General features: G+C 40.9%; 1 protein-coding gene across 4 annotated transcripts in view; it reads left to right on the top strand.

Annotated features, from left to right (window-relative positions):
* Wipf1 (WAS/WASL interacting protein family, member 1) overlaps positions 1-17,555 on the top strand; it is a 113,562-nt gene that overhangs the window by 79,231 nt on the left and 16,776 nt on the right. For 3 of the 4 annotated variants that reach the window (XM_013029159.1, XM_013029166.1, XM_013029151.1), the window contains 2 exons: positions 12,121-12,209; positions 14,978-15,107. In XM_013029159.1, coding sequence (XP_012884613.1) covers positions 12,159-12,209; positions 14,978-15,107 — 181 coding nt within the window. In that variant the 5' untranslated portion in view covers positions 12,121-12,158. Of the gene's footprint in view, positions 1-3,670; positions 3,853-12,120; positions 12,210-14,977; positions 15,108-17,555 lie in introns of those variants that run through there. The other variant, XM_013029143.1, reaches the window with a different exon arrangement.

Genomic DNA, 17,555 nt, shown 5'->3' with positions numbered 1-17,555 from the left:
GAAATATAGCAGGCCCACCCTCTCTATCCTCACACGGCTTCCAGCCTTTACCCCAGCAAGAGTTTTGCCTCAGCTCACAAGTCTCCTTGATTCTGATGGCTTCACAGGCCAGAAAAATCTCACAGGCCAAGTGAATGTATGCAAGGCTTTGTTAGCCAGCTATGACTCTCAGTGGGAGTGGGGGGGCCCTGGGTCCACATGGTCTGAGAGGGATAGAGAAAGGGTCCTCACAAATCAAAACACAAGAACCAAGAGAGTGAATGGCCAGTCAACAAGCTGCCAAAGCATTATGAAATATATTACAGTTGTCCCCAAGTAAAATTAAACCAACTTTTATTAACAGTGAATGATACTACAAAAATGGATTTTATTTTCTCCATGTTGTTGAGATCTGGTTTAAGTGACCAGCCTTCTTTGTAACCATATTGATAGCTATGTGAATGGGTCATCTCTCAGTGTCTGCTCTTTTGACGGCCCTCAACTCCCATGTTTAAACTCAGCACCCTACCACTGGCCTCTACACCCAGCCCTAGTTTAACTTTGGAAAGTAGATTCCTCTAACAATAAATAGTTTTCACGTGGTAGTATTTTTCTCCTTAAAAGCTGAAAGAGGGACATTTTGCTGTTTTGGAATTGAGGGAATACAGTATTACAAACCTCTGCATTACCAGAGTAAGTAACATGCCTAACAGGCAGTCATGAAAACATGCTGACAAACCAGAATTATTAAAAACAACAGCAAACAAACAAATGTTTCCATATTCCACTCATTCACATTGTGCTGATTCACCAGGTGTTTACTGGCAGCCACAACAGAGATGTTGGCTATGGTTCTTTATTACTTTTCCAAGATGGATAGACCTATGCTGTTATTTTACCATTTTCTGTCTGCTCCTAGCTTTTTATTTCTGTGGATTCATATAGAAGATTCTTTAACCTGATTGGTCCAAGAGTCTATTGATTATTGTTTTATTTTAACTTAATTTGGGCTGGTCTGTGTATTGGATAGGAAAGATACAGGCATATAAAGTTCTCCTTCAGGTCCAGATTCTTATCTGTTCAGCCCTGCTTATGGTGGGCCTTTGATGATAATCTTAACAGGAACAACGATACAAACACCATCCTTGACTTTTCTCCTCACATTACACCTGCTTCTATCCTCTTCATGCTTCCTCTTATGCTTATAGGAAGGAGTTGGATGGAAATGACTTTCTGAAAAGATAGTGAGGTTTAAAATAGTAATGGTGCTGCACCTTGGAGTAGGAGCCCAGGATTCCCACACAGCTCTGCAGGGTTAGCTGTGTGACATACGACACCCTGGATCCCATTTCTCTGTCTGTCAATGATGAAGCAGGTTTTGATCTCTGCAGCCCCTTCAGCTTTACAGTTTCTCTGTTTTGAACTCAGGATCTCATGCTTACTAGACAGACACTCTACCACTTGAGCCATAGCTCCAGCCTTTTTTGTTTTAGATATATGGGGGACAGGGTCTCATTCTTTTACCAAGGCAAATCTCAGAGTATGTTCTTCCTGCCTGTATCCTCCCTGTAGGTGAGATTATAGGGGTGAGCCACCAGACAAGGCTTATTTGTTGTGATAAGGTCTCACTCATGTTTTGTCTGGGCTGCCTACAACTGTGATCCTCCAAATTTCTGCCTCCTCAGTTTTAAAATGCAGCTTCAGTCAGACGCTGGTGGCTCACACCTGCAATCCTAGCTACTTAGGAGGCTGAGATCTGAAGATCATGGTTCAAAGCCAGCTTGGGCAGGAAAGTCTGTGAGACTCTTTTTTTTGGGGGGGAGGGAGGGTCTGGTCATGGGGCCTGAACTCTGGGCCTGGGCACTGTCCCTCAAGGCTAGCACTCTACCACTTGAGCCACAGCGCCACTTGCAGCTTTTTTCTTTCTGCTTATGTGGTGCCGAGGAATCGAACCCAGGGCCTCATGCATGGAAGGCAAGCGCTGTACCACTGAGCCACCTTCCCAGCCCAGTCCGTGAGACTCTTATATCCAATAAACCACTAGAAAACTGGAAGTGGTGCTGTGGCTCAAGTGGTAGAGTGCTTGCCTTGAGCTGAAGAGTGCAGAGACAGCGCCCAAGTCCAGAGTTCAAGCCCCACGACCGACAAAAAAAAAATGTAGCTTCTTATAGACACTTATAGACACTTTGACTGCATTTACAAGTTGTTCTGAAGATGGAATAGACCCAAACTGCACAGCTGCTCTCTGGGTCTCACCCGCCATACACTAAGTGAACTCTAGAATAAGTACATGTAGACTTTCCCATATTGACCGTGTTTTCTGTTTGGACCCAGCTAGAGTTAAACTTCCTCAAAAAATTCACTCAAGCATTTATTTCAAGTTGGTCGGGTTTTCTGTTGTCCCAGGGGCTTGCAGAGGAGGAAGTAGATGCCTGATGCCTGTATTTGAGGCCCTGTATATCTCAAATATCTCTAGATTAAGTGCCACATGAACTTCAGGCTCTGTGTTAAGCAAGAAGAATGCAATGCCTAACTTCTGGTAGCTCCAGGCAGAGCAGATGACTCTCTGACAACCATCCTTGGATACTCTACTTGGAGAAATGGTGCCCATGGACTGGCAATATGAAGCTGTTGATGCAGTTCAACACATAACACAGAGACAGAGTTTGGTCTTTCAAATTTAGATATCTATGTCATATGTCTCAATAGGAACACTATTGGTATTGAGGCTGAACGCCACAGCAAATTTCAAATTTTTGGCCCCACCTACAAAATCCTACAGGCCCCGCCTCCTATCAATCCCACCCACTGAAAATGCTTCCTAACTAGGTAAGGAAATAATATATAAACCTATATCTTTCAGATGGGTCAAGAAAAAAATATATGAGCATTTCCAGATTATTCTAAACACATAACTTCAGGTTCTGACATAGTGTTGCCTACAAATATCCCATCATTCCTCACCTCTTAAAGTCCCTTAAAAATGGGAAATACAACTGCTCCTTCTACGCTCATTTTCTTTTCCTCATTTTCTTACCCTCATTTGCTTTTTCCGCTATCTTCTGGGAGAGTTGTTGTTACCCTGCAAGTGGTGAACAGAAACATTTTGGCTTAGAAAGCGGTAGATCTGCAGCTGACTTGGGCTGCATATCATTTCTCCTCGCTTAGGCTTCCAAATCACATTTCAAACTCATTTGCCTTCCTACACCTGGACTGCTGTCTTCACCTGCATTTGCACCTTTCTCCCTGCACACTCGAGTGCTCTGTAAATGAGGAAAGATCACTTAGACTAATTCTCAGTGTACTTAAGAGCTTTTATTTGCTGAGTGACTCTTCTTATTACTAAATGGAATCATCAGAATTGAGAGTCATGCTTTCCATTAGAATTCTTTTGAAGGAGTCTCAAGTTTGGTGAATGATTTATTTTTGTAGAGGTATCTAGGATGAAGTTGGGCTGTTAACTGGATAGAGTTACTGAGCCTGAGTATAACTTGTTACTTTATCAAAAAGCTATGTTGTATCTTGTAGAAAGGAGAAGCCTGTAATTTATGCAGTTTTTTCTTTGTTTGCTTCTTAAGTAAAACCAATCTAGTTTCTTTTTCTGTAGTAAAAGAGGAAGGAACAAACAACGAATTAATCAGACAGGAAGTGAATACCACAGAAGGACGTCAGCCTCTGACTTGGTGTGTTCACTGTGTCACACTGAATTGGAGGCCACAGCTAGTCCAAAATGGCCGCCCAGAAACAACCCCGCTCTTGCTTGCATTAGAGAATGATGCTTTTGCAGGGACGGTTGTGTCTCTTAGCTCATGTCTCACTTGCTCTCTGTCTGCCTGGGTCTCTGAACATGCCTTCCTACAGTACCTTTTAACGGTAAGGAAAACTGTATTCAAGCTAAATTTATTTTATCAGTGGAAGGGAAGAACTAAATGGCTTTTAATGGGCTCTAGCACACTAGATAAAGGTGTTTAATTTTTCAGTAAACCATATGATTTATTACTGTTGCCCACTGTGGTGATTGTGGATAATTCATAACTGTGTTTTGACCAAGATGTAAGTGGAATTTTCAGTACAACTTTTCATGACCATTGGACAAATACGGAACCACTGAAGTTCCTTTCCCATTTAAAATGGGACTCAGATAAGTAAATGTGTCCCTTTGGTATAAGAGGTTGGCCATAGATTGAATTGTTGGCAGTTTTAGGCACAATAAGGTAGCAAGTACAGCTTGGAAAGAAGCCATTGCTGTGGCTACTGCTGTAGTGTACATGTGGAGTTCAACTCCTGAACTAAACCCTTTCTTTCTTTTTTTAAAATTTATTTCTCTTTCTTTCTTTCTTTCTTTCTTTTTTATGCCAGCACCAGGGATTAAACTCTTTCTCAGCTTTGCTTACTTATGGCTAGTGCTCTACACTAGCAGTTTTTCTGGTTAATCAGAGGAGATACAGTTTCTTAGACTTGTCTGTGCAGACTAGCTTTGAACTATGATCCTCAGAGCTCACCCTCTGAATAGCTATAATTATAGGCATGAGACTGGCACATAGCACCCCACAAAACCTTTTTTTTTTTTTTTGTCAGTAGTGGAGCTTGAACTCTGGGCTTGGGCGATGTCCCTTTACTCGTCAGCTCAAGGCGAGCGCTCTACCACTTGAGCTAGCGCCACTTCCGGTTTTCTGGTGGTTTATTGGAGATAAGAGTCTCACAGACTTTCCTGCCCAGGCTGGCTTTGAACCATGATCCTCAGATCTTAGCCTCCTGAGTAGCTAGGATTACAGGCATGAGCCACTGACACACAGCTCTATAAAACCATTTCTAAGCAGTGTCTTAAGCAGTAGTCAGCTTGACTTTTAGAATAATTCTGTGTACTTGAAAACAATGCAGAGCAGCACAGCTACTATTGCAAATCAAATTGGATAGCATTTTTTTATATTTACATTTAATATGATTACTATTTTGGCATAAAATATACTTTAAAATTTGAAGCCATGAAGTTAGAAATCCACCAGAGTAGATGAAGGAAAGTTTCTGTATTCAAATTCTCTAGGATATATGAAAAAGCAACTTGACTTCTATTCCTTTTTCTCCTGAGAGAAACATGGAAGCTTTAAAAAATATATAAAAAAGAAGGACATATACAACTTAGTCAATAAGTACAAGTTCTATTCAATAATTTAATGGCATAACTGTTGAGTACAATATAAAGATGTCAATGAAGAACGGGTTATAGAAAGATTCTAATTAAGAAAAGTAGGGAAGCTTGGTAGAAAGATTGATGGAAGGCAGGGGAAAGAGTGACAGGGTAATAAGAAAGGAAGAGGAAGGACACAGGGTTTGTTAATGTAGAAACATACTCATCATTTACTTAGAGAATTATGTGTTCTCATAAAATCTTACTGCATCTGAACTGGAATATGATGTAGTCAAACTCTTCTTTCTGCAAGTCTTAAGAGATTCAGTGATTTACCTAAAACTAAAGTCAGCTTTTCTTAGATTCTTAGACAAGCTTGTCCTTGGGTTACCTATTCATGACTCTTCAGATACTTCATTATTTTTTTATTTTTTGGTCCGTCGTGGGGCTTGAACTCTGGGCTTGGGCTCTGTCCTTGCTCTCTTCAGCTCAAGGCGAGCATTCTATCGCCTGAACTACAGCACCACTTACTGTTTTTGAGTGGTTTATTGGAGATAAGAGTTTCACGGACTTTCCTGCCCGGGCTGGCTTTGAACTGTGATCCTCAGATCTCAGCCTCCTGAGTAGCTAGGATTACAGGCCTGAGCCACCGGCACCCGGCTTCTTCAAATACTTTAATATCTAAATGTTGAAGGTGATGTGTGTTCTGGATTAACTGCATGAAAATTATTCCTAGGTTCCAACAGCAAATTCACTCTGATGGTTGAAATCAAATTTTACATCTGACTTATAGGTTAGAAGTTCCCCCAACCTATGCTACAAACGTCAGAGGATATGAGCTACTGGGACTTTGAAATCGGCTTCACATTTTGTGACAACTCATTCACTTGGGTAGTATCTGGCCATTTCATTGTGAGATATTTCTGATTTACAGTTTGACCTCTCTCCCAAATTGTTATATGTGTGCCTCTTGTTGGAAAGAGGATTTTATTTTCCCTTGGATTTTCATATATACCTGTCTGTATTCTGTAACTTTCAGTTCTGAAAATTAAAACAAAAATACATCAGAATAAGAAATGTCACAATCAAAATGAACTGTACAACTTGGGAGAGGGATTGGGGGGTGGAAAGAGGGAGAAAAATGAGGGAAGGGGTAACAAGTTAGACAAGAAATGTAATCACTACCTTACTTATGTAACTGTAAACTCTCTGTACATCAGCTTGAAAATAAAATTTTTTTTAAAAAGAAAAGAAATGTCACAATCAGTGTGCTTTAGCCAGAAGGCTCATACCTGTAATTTTAGCTATGCAGGAAGCTAACATCTTGATCAAGATTCAAAGCTAGCCCTCACAGGAAAATCTGAGACCCTTTTATCTCCAATTAATCAGCAAAGAGCTGGAAGTAGAGTTGTGGCTCAAGTAGTAGAGCACTAGCTTGAGCAAAAAGCTAAGGGATGGTGGTAAAAGTGGCTCATGCCTGTAATTCTACCTACTCAGGAGGCTGAGAACTGAGGATTGTGGTTCAACCAGTTCCAAGCTAGCCTAGGCAGAAAAGTCCCAGGGAGACTCTTATCTCCAATTAACCACTCAAAAACTGGAAGTAGAGCTGTGGCTCATGTGGTAGAGTGCAAGCCTTGGGCACAAAGAGGCTCAGGGACAATGCTGAGGCCCTGAGTTCAAGCCCCACAACGGACAAAAAAGCAAAGGGGCAATGACCAGTCTGACTTCAAACCACAGTACTGGCATAAAAAATAAATGATACAGAGATAAGTAAACTAAGATGTGTTTCAGCACCCAGGGGATTCAGAGGTTGGCATGGGTATGCACACCTGGGCTGAGGTCAGCTCCTAGTTCTTTTCTCATGCTCACGTAAGGGGAAAGGTGGTAACATTTGCTGACCACTTAGAATGGCTTAGGCTCTTTACCTTTGCCTATTTATTTTTAATAAATGGCTAATCCTTATTAAACACTGCTTCTAAACTTCCTTTCATCACTACTAAAAGTCTTGGATGCCTATGGTTTTCTGTTAATCTTTTAATTAAATGTGTGTAATAGTAGATTAAAAAATCTTGCTTCATAGAAACCTTATTTCCCTCAGTTATACTTGGAGTAAAATTATGCCCAAGTTCTTGGTCAATTTTAATAACATTATAAATGCCTCAAACATCTTCTATGAAAAAGGCCTTTCACCCCCACCCACCCACCAAAATAAATCACCTCTTAAAAGAACTTAAAAAGAAGCATGTCTGAAGAAGTCAAGGACCCTCAAAGTTTAACACAGACACAGGCACAAACCTACACTACTGAGAAGACAATCTAAGCCATCAACAAAGCTGTTATTTTAAATGATTAATCAAGAAAAGAGCAAATTCATTCTGAGAAATAGATTCCATGCACAGCAAGTGCGGACTCTGTATTGGCTGCAAATAGATGATAATGATGATCATAAACTGGATGGGACTGGTGATTTGCTTACAAATGCAAGTTTGCTTCTCTTCTCTATATTCTGCTTCCTCTTGGGTCCAGCTGCCTCTGGTTTTTTTTTTTTTTTTTTGGATTGCTTCAGGGACCATCAGCCTGTGAGGAGGGAGAATGACAGCAATAGACCTTTCTGCAAAGATATTACAAGTTTCTAACATAGCCAACCAATTCACTTGGGAGATGGAGGAGGCAGCGATGTGGCATAGAGACTAGTGTCATAAAATAGAAAGTTCAGGCAACTGCAGCTGTGAAAAAATTGTGTTAAAGAAACAGGATGACTGTGGTTTACTGTGAGCACCAATTTTCCTGTTGAGCATTTTTACAGGAAGTTGAAAAAACAAAACCAAATTTATCTTAATTCGTTCTTATAGTTTTCAGATTCTGAAAGGTATCAACTACATTTGCATTTCGAAGTTTCTAAAGAAGGAAATCAAGAATAATTTTAAGGCAGAATCCCCAAAATGTACTTTCTTAAATGAAATAGTTTATCAGAAATTTGAGTTTGCTAAATGATTTTATTTTTGCATTGTACCTTGGAGGGGATTCATAGCCTTTGTAATGAATGCCTTTGCAATGATTTTTTTAATTTTTCTATTTTTTTGTTGGTCATGAGCTTGAACTCGAGGCCTGTATACTGTCCCTGAACTTTTCTGCCCAAGGCTAACACTCTACCACTTTAGCCACAGAGCCACTTCCAGTTTTCTGGTGGTTAATTAGAGATAAGGGTCTCATGTTCTTTCTTCCCAGGCTGGCCTTGAACCGCCATCTTCAGATCTCAGCCTCCTGAGTAGGTATAAATAGGTGTGAGCCACTAATGCTCAGCTTGCAATTTTTTTTGATTGTAGTAACTATAAATTTAATGCCCTTTTCTCATCCAAATACAATCAAGTTACATATATTATACATTTCCATTTATTTATTTACTTATTTATGCCAGTCCTGAGGTTTGAACTCAGGGCCCTAGGTACTGTCCCTAAGCTTCTTTTGCCCACTTCTGGCTTTTTTCTGTTTATGTAGTACTGAGGAATCAAACTCAGGGCTTCATGCATGCTAGGCAAGCACTCTACCACTAAGTCACATTCTTACCCCAAATTTCTTTTATTAATACTTTTTGATAAAACTTGTGTATGAGAGAGAGAGAGATAGTGCCTGAGGGAGGAAGTGCCTTACATGCTCACACATATTTATAAGTTATAAGTTATAAAGATATATACAGGCTCACGCCTGTAATCCTAGCTACTCAAGAGGCTGAGATCTGAGGATCGCGGTTCAAAGCCAGCCCAGGCAGGAAAAGCCATGAAACTCTTATCTCCAATAAACCACTAGAAAACCAGAAGTGGCACTGTGGCTCAGGTGGTAGAATGCTAGCCTTGAGCTGAGAGCTGAGGGACAGTGCTCAGGCCCAGAGTTCAAGCCCCATGACAGACAAAAAAAAAAGTTATCTCTAAACCTTTTTTCATCTAAAGTTTAATGATTATTGAGTGCTTCCTTCATGGATATACAAGTTTAGCATTTTATTTCATTTCTGTCATTGTTGTTTTGTCTGTTCTCTGTATTGTTCCCTATTAAAAGCAAAGGGGGGAAACTAAGGGAAAAAACCCAAAATCTAAACTGAAGAGTCCAAAAGGAATTATGAAAATAAGTTAACAACATCACACATGCTGAAGTCTAAATTGAATGTAAATTAAAATAACATGAATAAAAAATGACAAAAGGCAAGAGAGCAGTTAGGCTTTGGGATCTGTGCAGTTGTATTGTTTCTATGATACACTTTCCTCTCCTGTCATCTGTTTCTGCTGGGGACTGTGGGAAATTTCTCCCTTCCCCAAGTCATTCTGCAGGGTAGGCCTTGTATGGTGAACTCTAGAATGAATTCTAATTAGCTATAAAAGTTAAGGGGTGGAACTGGAAGCATGGCTTTTAAGTGGTAGAGCACCAGCTACAAGCAAAAAGCTAACTGGGAGTGGTAGGCTGAGTGCAAGCCCCAGTACCAGCAAAAATTAAGAGGCAGTTATTTAAATAACTAACCAATTCTTAATTCAAAAAAGAATAATTATTTTACATCTAGGGATAATTCTGTGTTCTTAGCATATGGATGAAGCTGTAAATTTCTAGGACATCTTTGCCCTGTCATTAGGGAGAATGTGTCCCCTCTAGAAAGACAGTGGGCTAGCATTTTATTTACAAAACTAGAACATTTTAGAATTTCAGAATACTGACATTTATGTATGTATATATGTACACACAAAAGAAGAAAGAATAGATGACATTTTTAATCTCTGTTCTCTGAACTCCTTCATGAAACACTTATTGGCAGATTTTTCACTCCCCCTCACCTAAAATTTGATTGTTTGTTTAGTTATTAAATAAAGTTTGATAATGCTGGGCACCAGTGGCTCATGTCTGTAATCCTAGCTACTCAGGAGGCTGAGATCTGTGGGTTATGGTTCAAAGCCAGCTGGGGCAGGAAAGTCCATAAGACTCTTATCTCCAGTAAACCACCAGAAAACCAAGTGGTTCTGTGGCTCAAGTGGTAGAATGCTCGCCTTGAGCTGAAGAGCTGAGGGACAGTGCCCAGGCCAAGTTCAAGCCCCAAGACCGATTAAAAAAAAAAAAAAGTTTGATAATCACTCACATACTTACAAAGACAGGTTAAAAAAAGTGAGCCTGGTGGCAGCCCAGCACAAATAAGACCCCATAAAAAATTCATATTTTTTGATCCATGGAATGAATGAGTTGACAGAATTAGAGTTTAGGGTTTGTTTGGAGAGAAAAAAATTCCCTGAAGGCCCAGCATGGAAAAGTACAGACCATGCCTGGGACCTGTTCTGCCAGGAAAGAGCAAAGCACAGGTGGCATCTTTGAGCAGTGTGATTGGTATGGGAATAGTTCAGGAGGGTAGTAAGAGATGGGATAGGGTAAGAGGTAATTGATTTCCCATCACCCTCAGAGTGAGAATGCTCACCTCAGGCTCTCTCCCCTTCTTGATCTAAGGTATCCAGGAGGGGATCCTGAAGTCTATAAAAACCTCTTGTTCTCTGAGCTTTGGTTTTGCCTGCAACTGCAACAAGTATAGCAATACTCTTGCTTTTCCCTTCTATAGCTGTTTACAGAAACTAAACCATCCATTATTTCAGTAGGAAGTTCTTATTTCAAGGTGTAAGTGTTCCACATTAACATTTAGTGGGGGAGCTAAATTAATATATTTTTTTGTTTTTTGGGGGGGGTCTAGTTGTGGGGCCTGAACTCTGGGCCTGGGTGCTGTCCCTTAGCTCTTCAGCTCAAGGCTAGCGCTCTACCACTTGAGCCACAGCGCCACTTCCGGCTTTTTTCTTTTTGCTTATGTGGTGCTGGGGAATCGAACCCAGGGCCTCAGGCATGTAAGGCAAGCGCTCTACCACTGAGCCACCTTCCCAGCCCTAAATTAATATTTTTTAAGAAATTGTTTTCAGGCCGGGTGCTGGTGGCTCACGCCTGTAATCCTAGCTACTCAGGAGGCTGAGATCTGAGGATCGCGGTTCAAAGCCAGCCCGGGCAGGAGAGACCGTGAGACTCCTATCTCCAATAAACCACCAGAAAACCGGAAGTGGTGTTGTAGCTCAAGTGGTAGAGCGCTCGCCTTGAGCTGAAGAGCTGAGGGACAGCGCACAGGCCCAGAGTTCAAGCCCCATGACTGACAAAAAAAAAAAGAAATTGTTTTCAGCAATTGAGAGATGATCAAGAACGAAAGAAAAACTCTGTTGCTTGAAATTTGGGACACATGTTGCCTACAAATTATATCCCCAGGCTCTCTGCTGGTTTAAGCCTCAAACTCTCTGACACACTTCTCCAAATTTACTGCCTTTGGTTTAAAATAAAATCATCTAGAGATCTTGTCAAAATGCTAATAGTGATTCAGTGGGGACTGGGAAGTGGGTAGAATAGCAGAGCAGAAAGGCATTTTGTCATGGGAAGGAGGGGAAGGAAGAGCCACTTGAAGTGTATTTGTTTTCCATTAGATGTGGCCAGGATATATTTCTAGTAGTTTTATGAAACTTTCCTACTCAGGCAAGGTGCGGGTGGACTGCTGTGGTGTGGTGGAATTAAGCAATGCCCCCACTGGGTGTGACTTCTGCTCTTCAGACACCATTGCCCAGAAACCTGTCCCAGCACTCACCCTCTGTTTGTAGGGTCCTTTCAGATAGCCTTGTCTGCGCCATGAGGGAAAGAAAAGTAACCCAACCCCTTTTAAAAATTTGCCTAAGTGGGGGCTGGGAAGGTGGCTCAGTGGTAGAGCGCTTGCCTTGCATGCCTGAGGCCCTGGGTTCGATTCCCCAGCACCACATAAGCAAAAAGAAAAAAGCCGGAACCGGCACTGTGGCTCAAGTGGTAGAGCGCTAGCCTTAAGCTGAAGAGCTGAGGGACAGTGCCCAGGCCCAGAGTTCAGGCCCCACAACTGGACCCCCCCAAAAAAAAGTTTGCCTAAGTGAAGCTGGCAGGAAAATTAAGAGTTAATGAGAAATCTAATACCTGTGTGTGTGTTGCCTTTACAGATTTATCAGCAAGACTGTTGAAAGCATAACTATCCAAGATGCCTGTCCCTCCCCCACCAGCACCCCCACCGCCACCAACATTTGCACTGGTGAGTGCTCTTGCCCTTTTAAGTATTTTCAGGAAGGTTAACTAGTGCTACAGTTCACCTCTTTTATTCACTTAAAAACAACAACTTTTTTTTTAGACAAGGTTTTCACTTTGTTGTCCACGCTGTCATCTAACTCACTCCTGCCCGTACCTCCCAGTGCCGGGACTGTGCGGACATTGCCCTCATGCCTGGGTTTCTCTACTCACTTTTCTATGCATAAAGTAGGCCAATCTAAGTCAAAAGTCAGCTCATAGCTGACTTTTTGCATTTTCATTCTGGCAAAGGCACAATCTAGCAGGTTTGCCAAACCCTGAGACCTCAAGAATCCAAACAACATGCAGGGTTTGTTTGGCCAAAGTCTCGTACAGTGCAGAGTACAAGCTTGGAATGTGGGTTATTAGGTTTCCTGGGCCTCTGTCCCTCATGGGAAATGAGATGGTCCAGGACAGGAGTTTGCAGGAGCAGTCCTGTAGAGAGCACTGTGGAGTCACACTCCCAGAGTTTGAATCTGATGACGGGAGCAAATGATTTGATGCTTGCATGCCTCACTCTCCTTGTCTTGTAAAATGGAAGTATCTCACTGAGTTGGTGAGGACTACATAAGTAGTACACATAAAGTACTGAAAACAGTACCTGACCTAGAGTAACAGCTACAAAAATATTACATGTTATTATCATGATTAATTTCAAGAAGCTTCCAAATTAACATATAGTATTTCTGGGTTCCTCTTAGCTCCCCCTCTACCTCTGCCTCTGCCTCTGTTAATAGAAATCTGGGGAGGTGTCAAGCCATATGTTGCTCCAGCTTTACCTCTTGTGACCCTCACTGGCTCATCTGAAATCATGCCCTTTTCAGAGACAGAGCCCGCCTGGAGGACTCTTGGTTCTCCTGGAAGGACCTGTGGCTTCCTGGAGCCAGGCAGTGTCAACCCAGTGTCCACATGTGACAGACACAGGCAGATGTCTGCTTCCAAGCCCATGTGCTAGACACTTAGTGTACCAGTCCTAAAATAACCCCAAAGGAAAAAAGATTTCAATTTTATGGTAAGATTCTTTCCAAGAATTTGGGGACTGTAAGAAAATACCAATGCTACGCACGTATTATCCTAGCTACTTAGGAGGTGGAAGCCCGAGAATCAAAAGTTCAAGTCAAGCCGTGACACAGAAAGACACTATCTCAAAAACAAGATAGAAACAAAAGTGCTGGGGCATGCCTAGCATTATGAGATCCTAGGTTCAAACCACAATCCTCAGTAACTCAAAAACGAGAAAATGCCCAAACTTCTTAAAGCAGCATCACTGCAGTCTCTAAACGGTTAAGCATTAGAAATAACTTGGGCCAAAGGGATGCAAGGGAACTTTTTGGAATGAAAATGTTCTATATCTTACTATGATAGTTATGCTCTGTCAAGACCCACAGAACTGAGCCAGGCATTGGTGGCTTACTCTTATAATCCTAGCTATTCAAGAAGCTGAGATCTGAGAATTGAGGCTCAAAGTCAGCTCCAGGCAGAAAACTCCATGAGACTTTTCTCTCCAGTTAACCAGCAAAAAGCCAGAAGTGGAGCTGTAGCTCAAGTGGTAGAGCACCGGCTAAGTGAGAATTCAAGTCCCCTAGTCCAAGCCCAGTCCCAGACTACTCACAAAAAAAAAAAGAAGAAAAATAGAAATTAGGCAACTTGACAAATGACTATCTAGTTGAGTAACAGAAAACTATCTGTTTATAGTCTTTGTGTTAGCATTTCAATGATGGTGGGGAAAAAAACTTGCAAAACTATAAACTGAGTGACTCAGGAGGCTGAGATCTGAGGATGGAGGTTTGAAGCCAGCCCAGGCAAGAAAGTCTTATCTCCAATAAGCTACTCAGAAAAAGTAAAGTGACACTGCCTCTCAAGCAGCAGAGCACAAGCCTTGAGCCAAAGAAGCTCAGGGACAGAGCCCAGGCCCAGAGTTCAAACCCCAGGACTGACAAAGTAAAATACAAACCCCGTAAATTGGAAGGCTGATTTCATTATAAGTAGATTATACCTTAGTAAATCTGACTTAGATAAAAATCTTTATCAATGTTATTCAGATGAAAATATTTTCAAAACTTCAATGAGTTTTTAAGCCCACACTTTCTTGTGTGATTTTTTTTGGGGGGGGGTCCGGTCCTAGGGCCTGAACTCTGGGCCTGGGTGCTGTCCCTCAGCTCTTCAGCTCAAGGCTAGCGCTCTACCACTTGAGCCACAGCGCTACTTCCAGCTTTTTTCTTTTTGCTTATGTGGTGCTGAGGAATTGAACCCCGGGCCTCAGGCATGCAAGGCAAGCGCTCTACCACTGAGCCACCTTCCCAGCCCCATAAGCCCACGTTTTCTTATCAGAGACATTTTTTCCTTTGCATCAGGTGGGTTCTAAGAAATGGGCATTGAGTCCTATTACTCAGGATACCCCTGGAGGATGAACCAACAAGCTCCGCAAAATCTTCTCTGATTTAAACTTCCCTTCTTGTAGGAACCGTCTACTTAACCTGCCAGTTACACCCAGACTATGTTCTGAGTTTTATCAGGGACTGACTCCTTCCTGCATTAAAAATGAATGCACTCTACTGCTGCATCCAAACATCTGAATCTTAAAGAGTGGCATGGAGTATAACCTAATAGAGAATTTACACTCCATATCCAAGAACCTTAATGACAACCTTCCAGTAGTCTTCTTGTTCAGCAGAATGCTATAATCCATGATGTTAATCCAAGAGCAACTTATGAGTTTGTGTGGTTTCCTTTCAGGCCAATACAGAGAAGCCTACCTTGAATAAGTCAGAGCAGGCTGGGAGAAATGCTCTTCTCTCTGACATCAGCAAAGGAAAGAAACTAAAGAAGACAGTCACCAATGACAGAAGTGCCCCAATATTGGACAGTAAGTGAAAAAAAAAGCTTTCTTCCATGAAGATAGTTTATTGCCTAACTTCCCACAAAGCAATTTTTTTGTTAACAACAGCTGCAGAGCTGTCAAAATAAGGGACTGGATCGTGCATTGTGGCCCACAGCTTTGGCTTGGATCCCCCTCTAATGCTGCAGGAAGCAAGTATAATAATTCTTTGTCCAAGGCATACACAGCAGTGATTCTCTAAATTATTTACCAAACTTTTGGTGTTTAACCCATTGCTCCTAGCACCACAGGTCAGGAGGCACCATGAAACATGTAAAGTAACCAAAGGATGGAGGACAAGGTCCTGACACATCCATCATGATAGCTTTTCTACTGTCCTTACTAACAAATTTGTTGTGAGCTTCAAATGTGAAATGTTTGCACAAGTGTTTGTTGTCTAGGCTATAAGAAAGGATCACTAGGAGCTTGGAGAGAGACAAAATGAGATTGTGGTTTTGCTTATCTACCCATCTGACTCAGAGATGCTTTCTGCAGCAAGGCAAGGGATGTATAGACAAGCAAGCACTCACAATACAAGGCTACTTATTAGCATTTACAACAGAATAAATAAATGATCCACAGCCATACCAGTGATCTGCCTGCCTCAGCCTATTGAGTACTGGATTACAGGCATGCATCATTATTCCCAGCTTATTTTAAAATCTTAAAGGAATAATTTTCTTAGACAACATGAATTTATCAAACTTCACTTGGGAAGCCTCAGTGAACAATGACAAAGATTATAATTTTATAAGATTATTTTCTCTCTAAAATGCTATGAAGCCAGAGGATAAATGATAAATTCTTTCTTTTTCAGAAACAGTTGAAATGATGTATAAATCATTTCTAAGTAGAAATGACCAAATATCTGATAAGTATAATGAAAGTATCGTGATCCTAATATAAAAATTTGACTACCTGGAAAGTTGAGATCAGAAGGATCAAAGTACCATGCCAGCCTGAGCAAAAAGTTTACAAGACTCTATCTCAACAGAAAACAAAAAAACAAAAACTGTGCTTGATAGTATTTGCCTGTCATCCCAGACACTAGAAAGCATAAATAGGAAAATAGAGGTCTAGGCCCAAGCAAAAAGCAAGACTCTGTCTCAAAAAGAACTAGAGGCATAGCTGAAGTGGTAGAACCTGCCTAACAAGAGCAATGCCCCTGAGTCCCAAGCCTTGTACTGCCTTGGTTTTTTGGGGTTTTGTTTGTTTTTTGTTTTTGAAAGGCACATGCTAGGCAAGCACTTGACCACTGTAGAGTCCACTTAGCTCTTGAAGACATTTTTAGTTGTTACAACTAAAGGGTAAGGGAAGCTAGTGGGTAGAGACCAGAGTGCTCTAAACATTCTATAAAGAATAACAGCTAACAACAACAAAGATTTATCCAGGAGATTGTCAGTCAGTAGCTCCCAAACTAAGAAACCCTATCACAGATCATTTATAATCAGAAATGAAAGAATGCCAATTTTTAATCTAATTTTAAATACTGTTAAAGGAATAATTCACCAAGACAAAGTTTATCCCATTTTTTTTACAAATTCTTTATTGTGATTAAGTGATTATATAATTTCACAGTATTGTGGAATAGTGATGCTTAGTTAAAGTCACAAACAGATTCTAACTTTCATGAGTTTATCCCATTTTTAATGCTAGATCAAAAAAAATCTATCAAAAATCTATCCTATCAAATAAGAAAAATCATATAGTTACCTTGGTAGATATACTACCAGAAAGTCTTAAAATCCTAACATGGAAGGGTCCTTCCTCACTGCAAATACTTAGAAAAGAAAAAAAAATTCAATCGCGCACTAATATGTACTGTGAAACATTACAGGTATCCTCATTAAAATCAGAACACAGTTACCATTAACAACATTAGTAATATAATTGTTATAGAAGTTCAGAGTAATTACCTGTATAAAACAGAAACAGGTTAAGATATACAACTCCTAAAAAAGAAGAGGCAAAATTTTTATTGTTCAACATTATTTTTATTGTCAACTAGAAAGTGCAAGATTATTTTGTATATTTGAACTTACAATGTACAGCAAAGTGGTTAATTAGAAATTAAATGACATTTCTTGCCAACAATAACCAATTATTAACTGGAAAAATGTCTCTTACAATTTCTTTTTTTTTTTCTGTCGGTAGTGGGGCTTGAACTCTGAGCCTGGGCATTGTCCCTCAGCTCTTCAGCTCAAGGCGAGTGCTCTACCACTTGAGCCACAGCACCACTTCCAGTTTTACGGTGGTTAATTGGAGATAAGAGTCTCATGGACTTTCCTGCCTGGGCTGGCTTTGAACCATGATCCTCAGATCTCAGCCTCCTGAGTAGCTAGGATTACGGGTATGAGCCACTGGTACCTGTTTACTTCTGTACTTCTTTATGGTAAATTCCATAAGCCTACCATGCTCTTATGGACAGCTTATGTT

Source organism: Dipodomys ordii, unplaced genomic scaffold (genome assembly GCF_000151885.1).
Source record: "Dipodomys ordii isolate 6190 unplaced genomic scaffold, Dord_2.0 Scaffold5, whole genome shotgun sequence".
In the NCBI taxonomy this organism is placed as follows: Eukaryota; Metazoa; Chordata; class Mammalia; order Rodentia; family Heteromyidae; genus Dipodomys; species Dipodomys ordii.
This window is presented reverse-complemented; position numbering and strand designations above follow the sequence as displayed.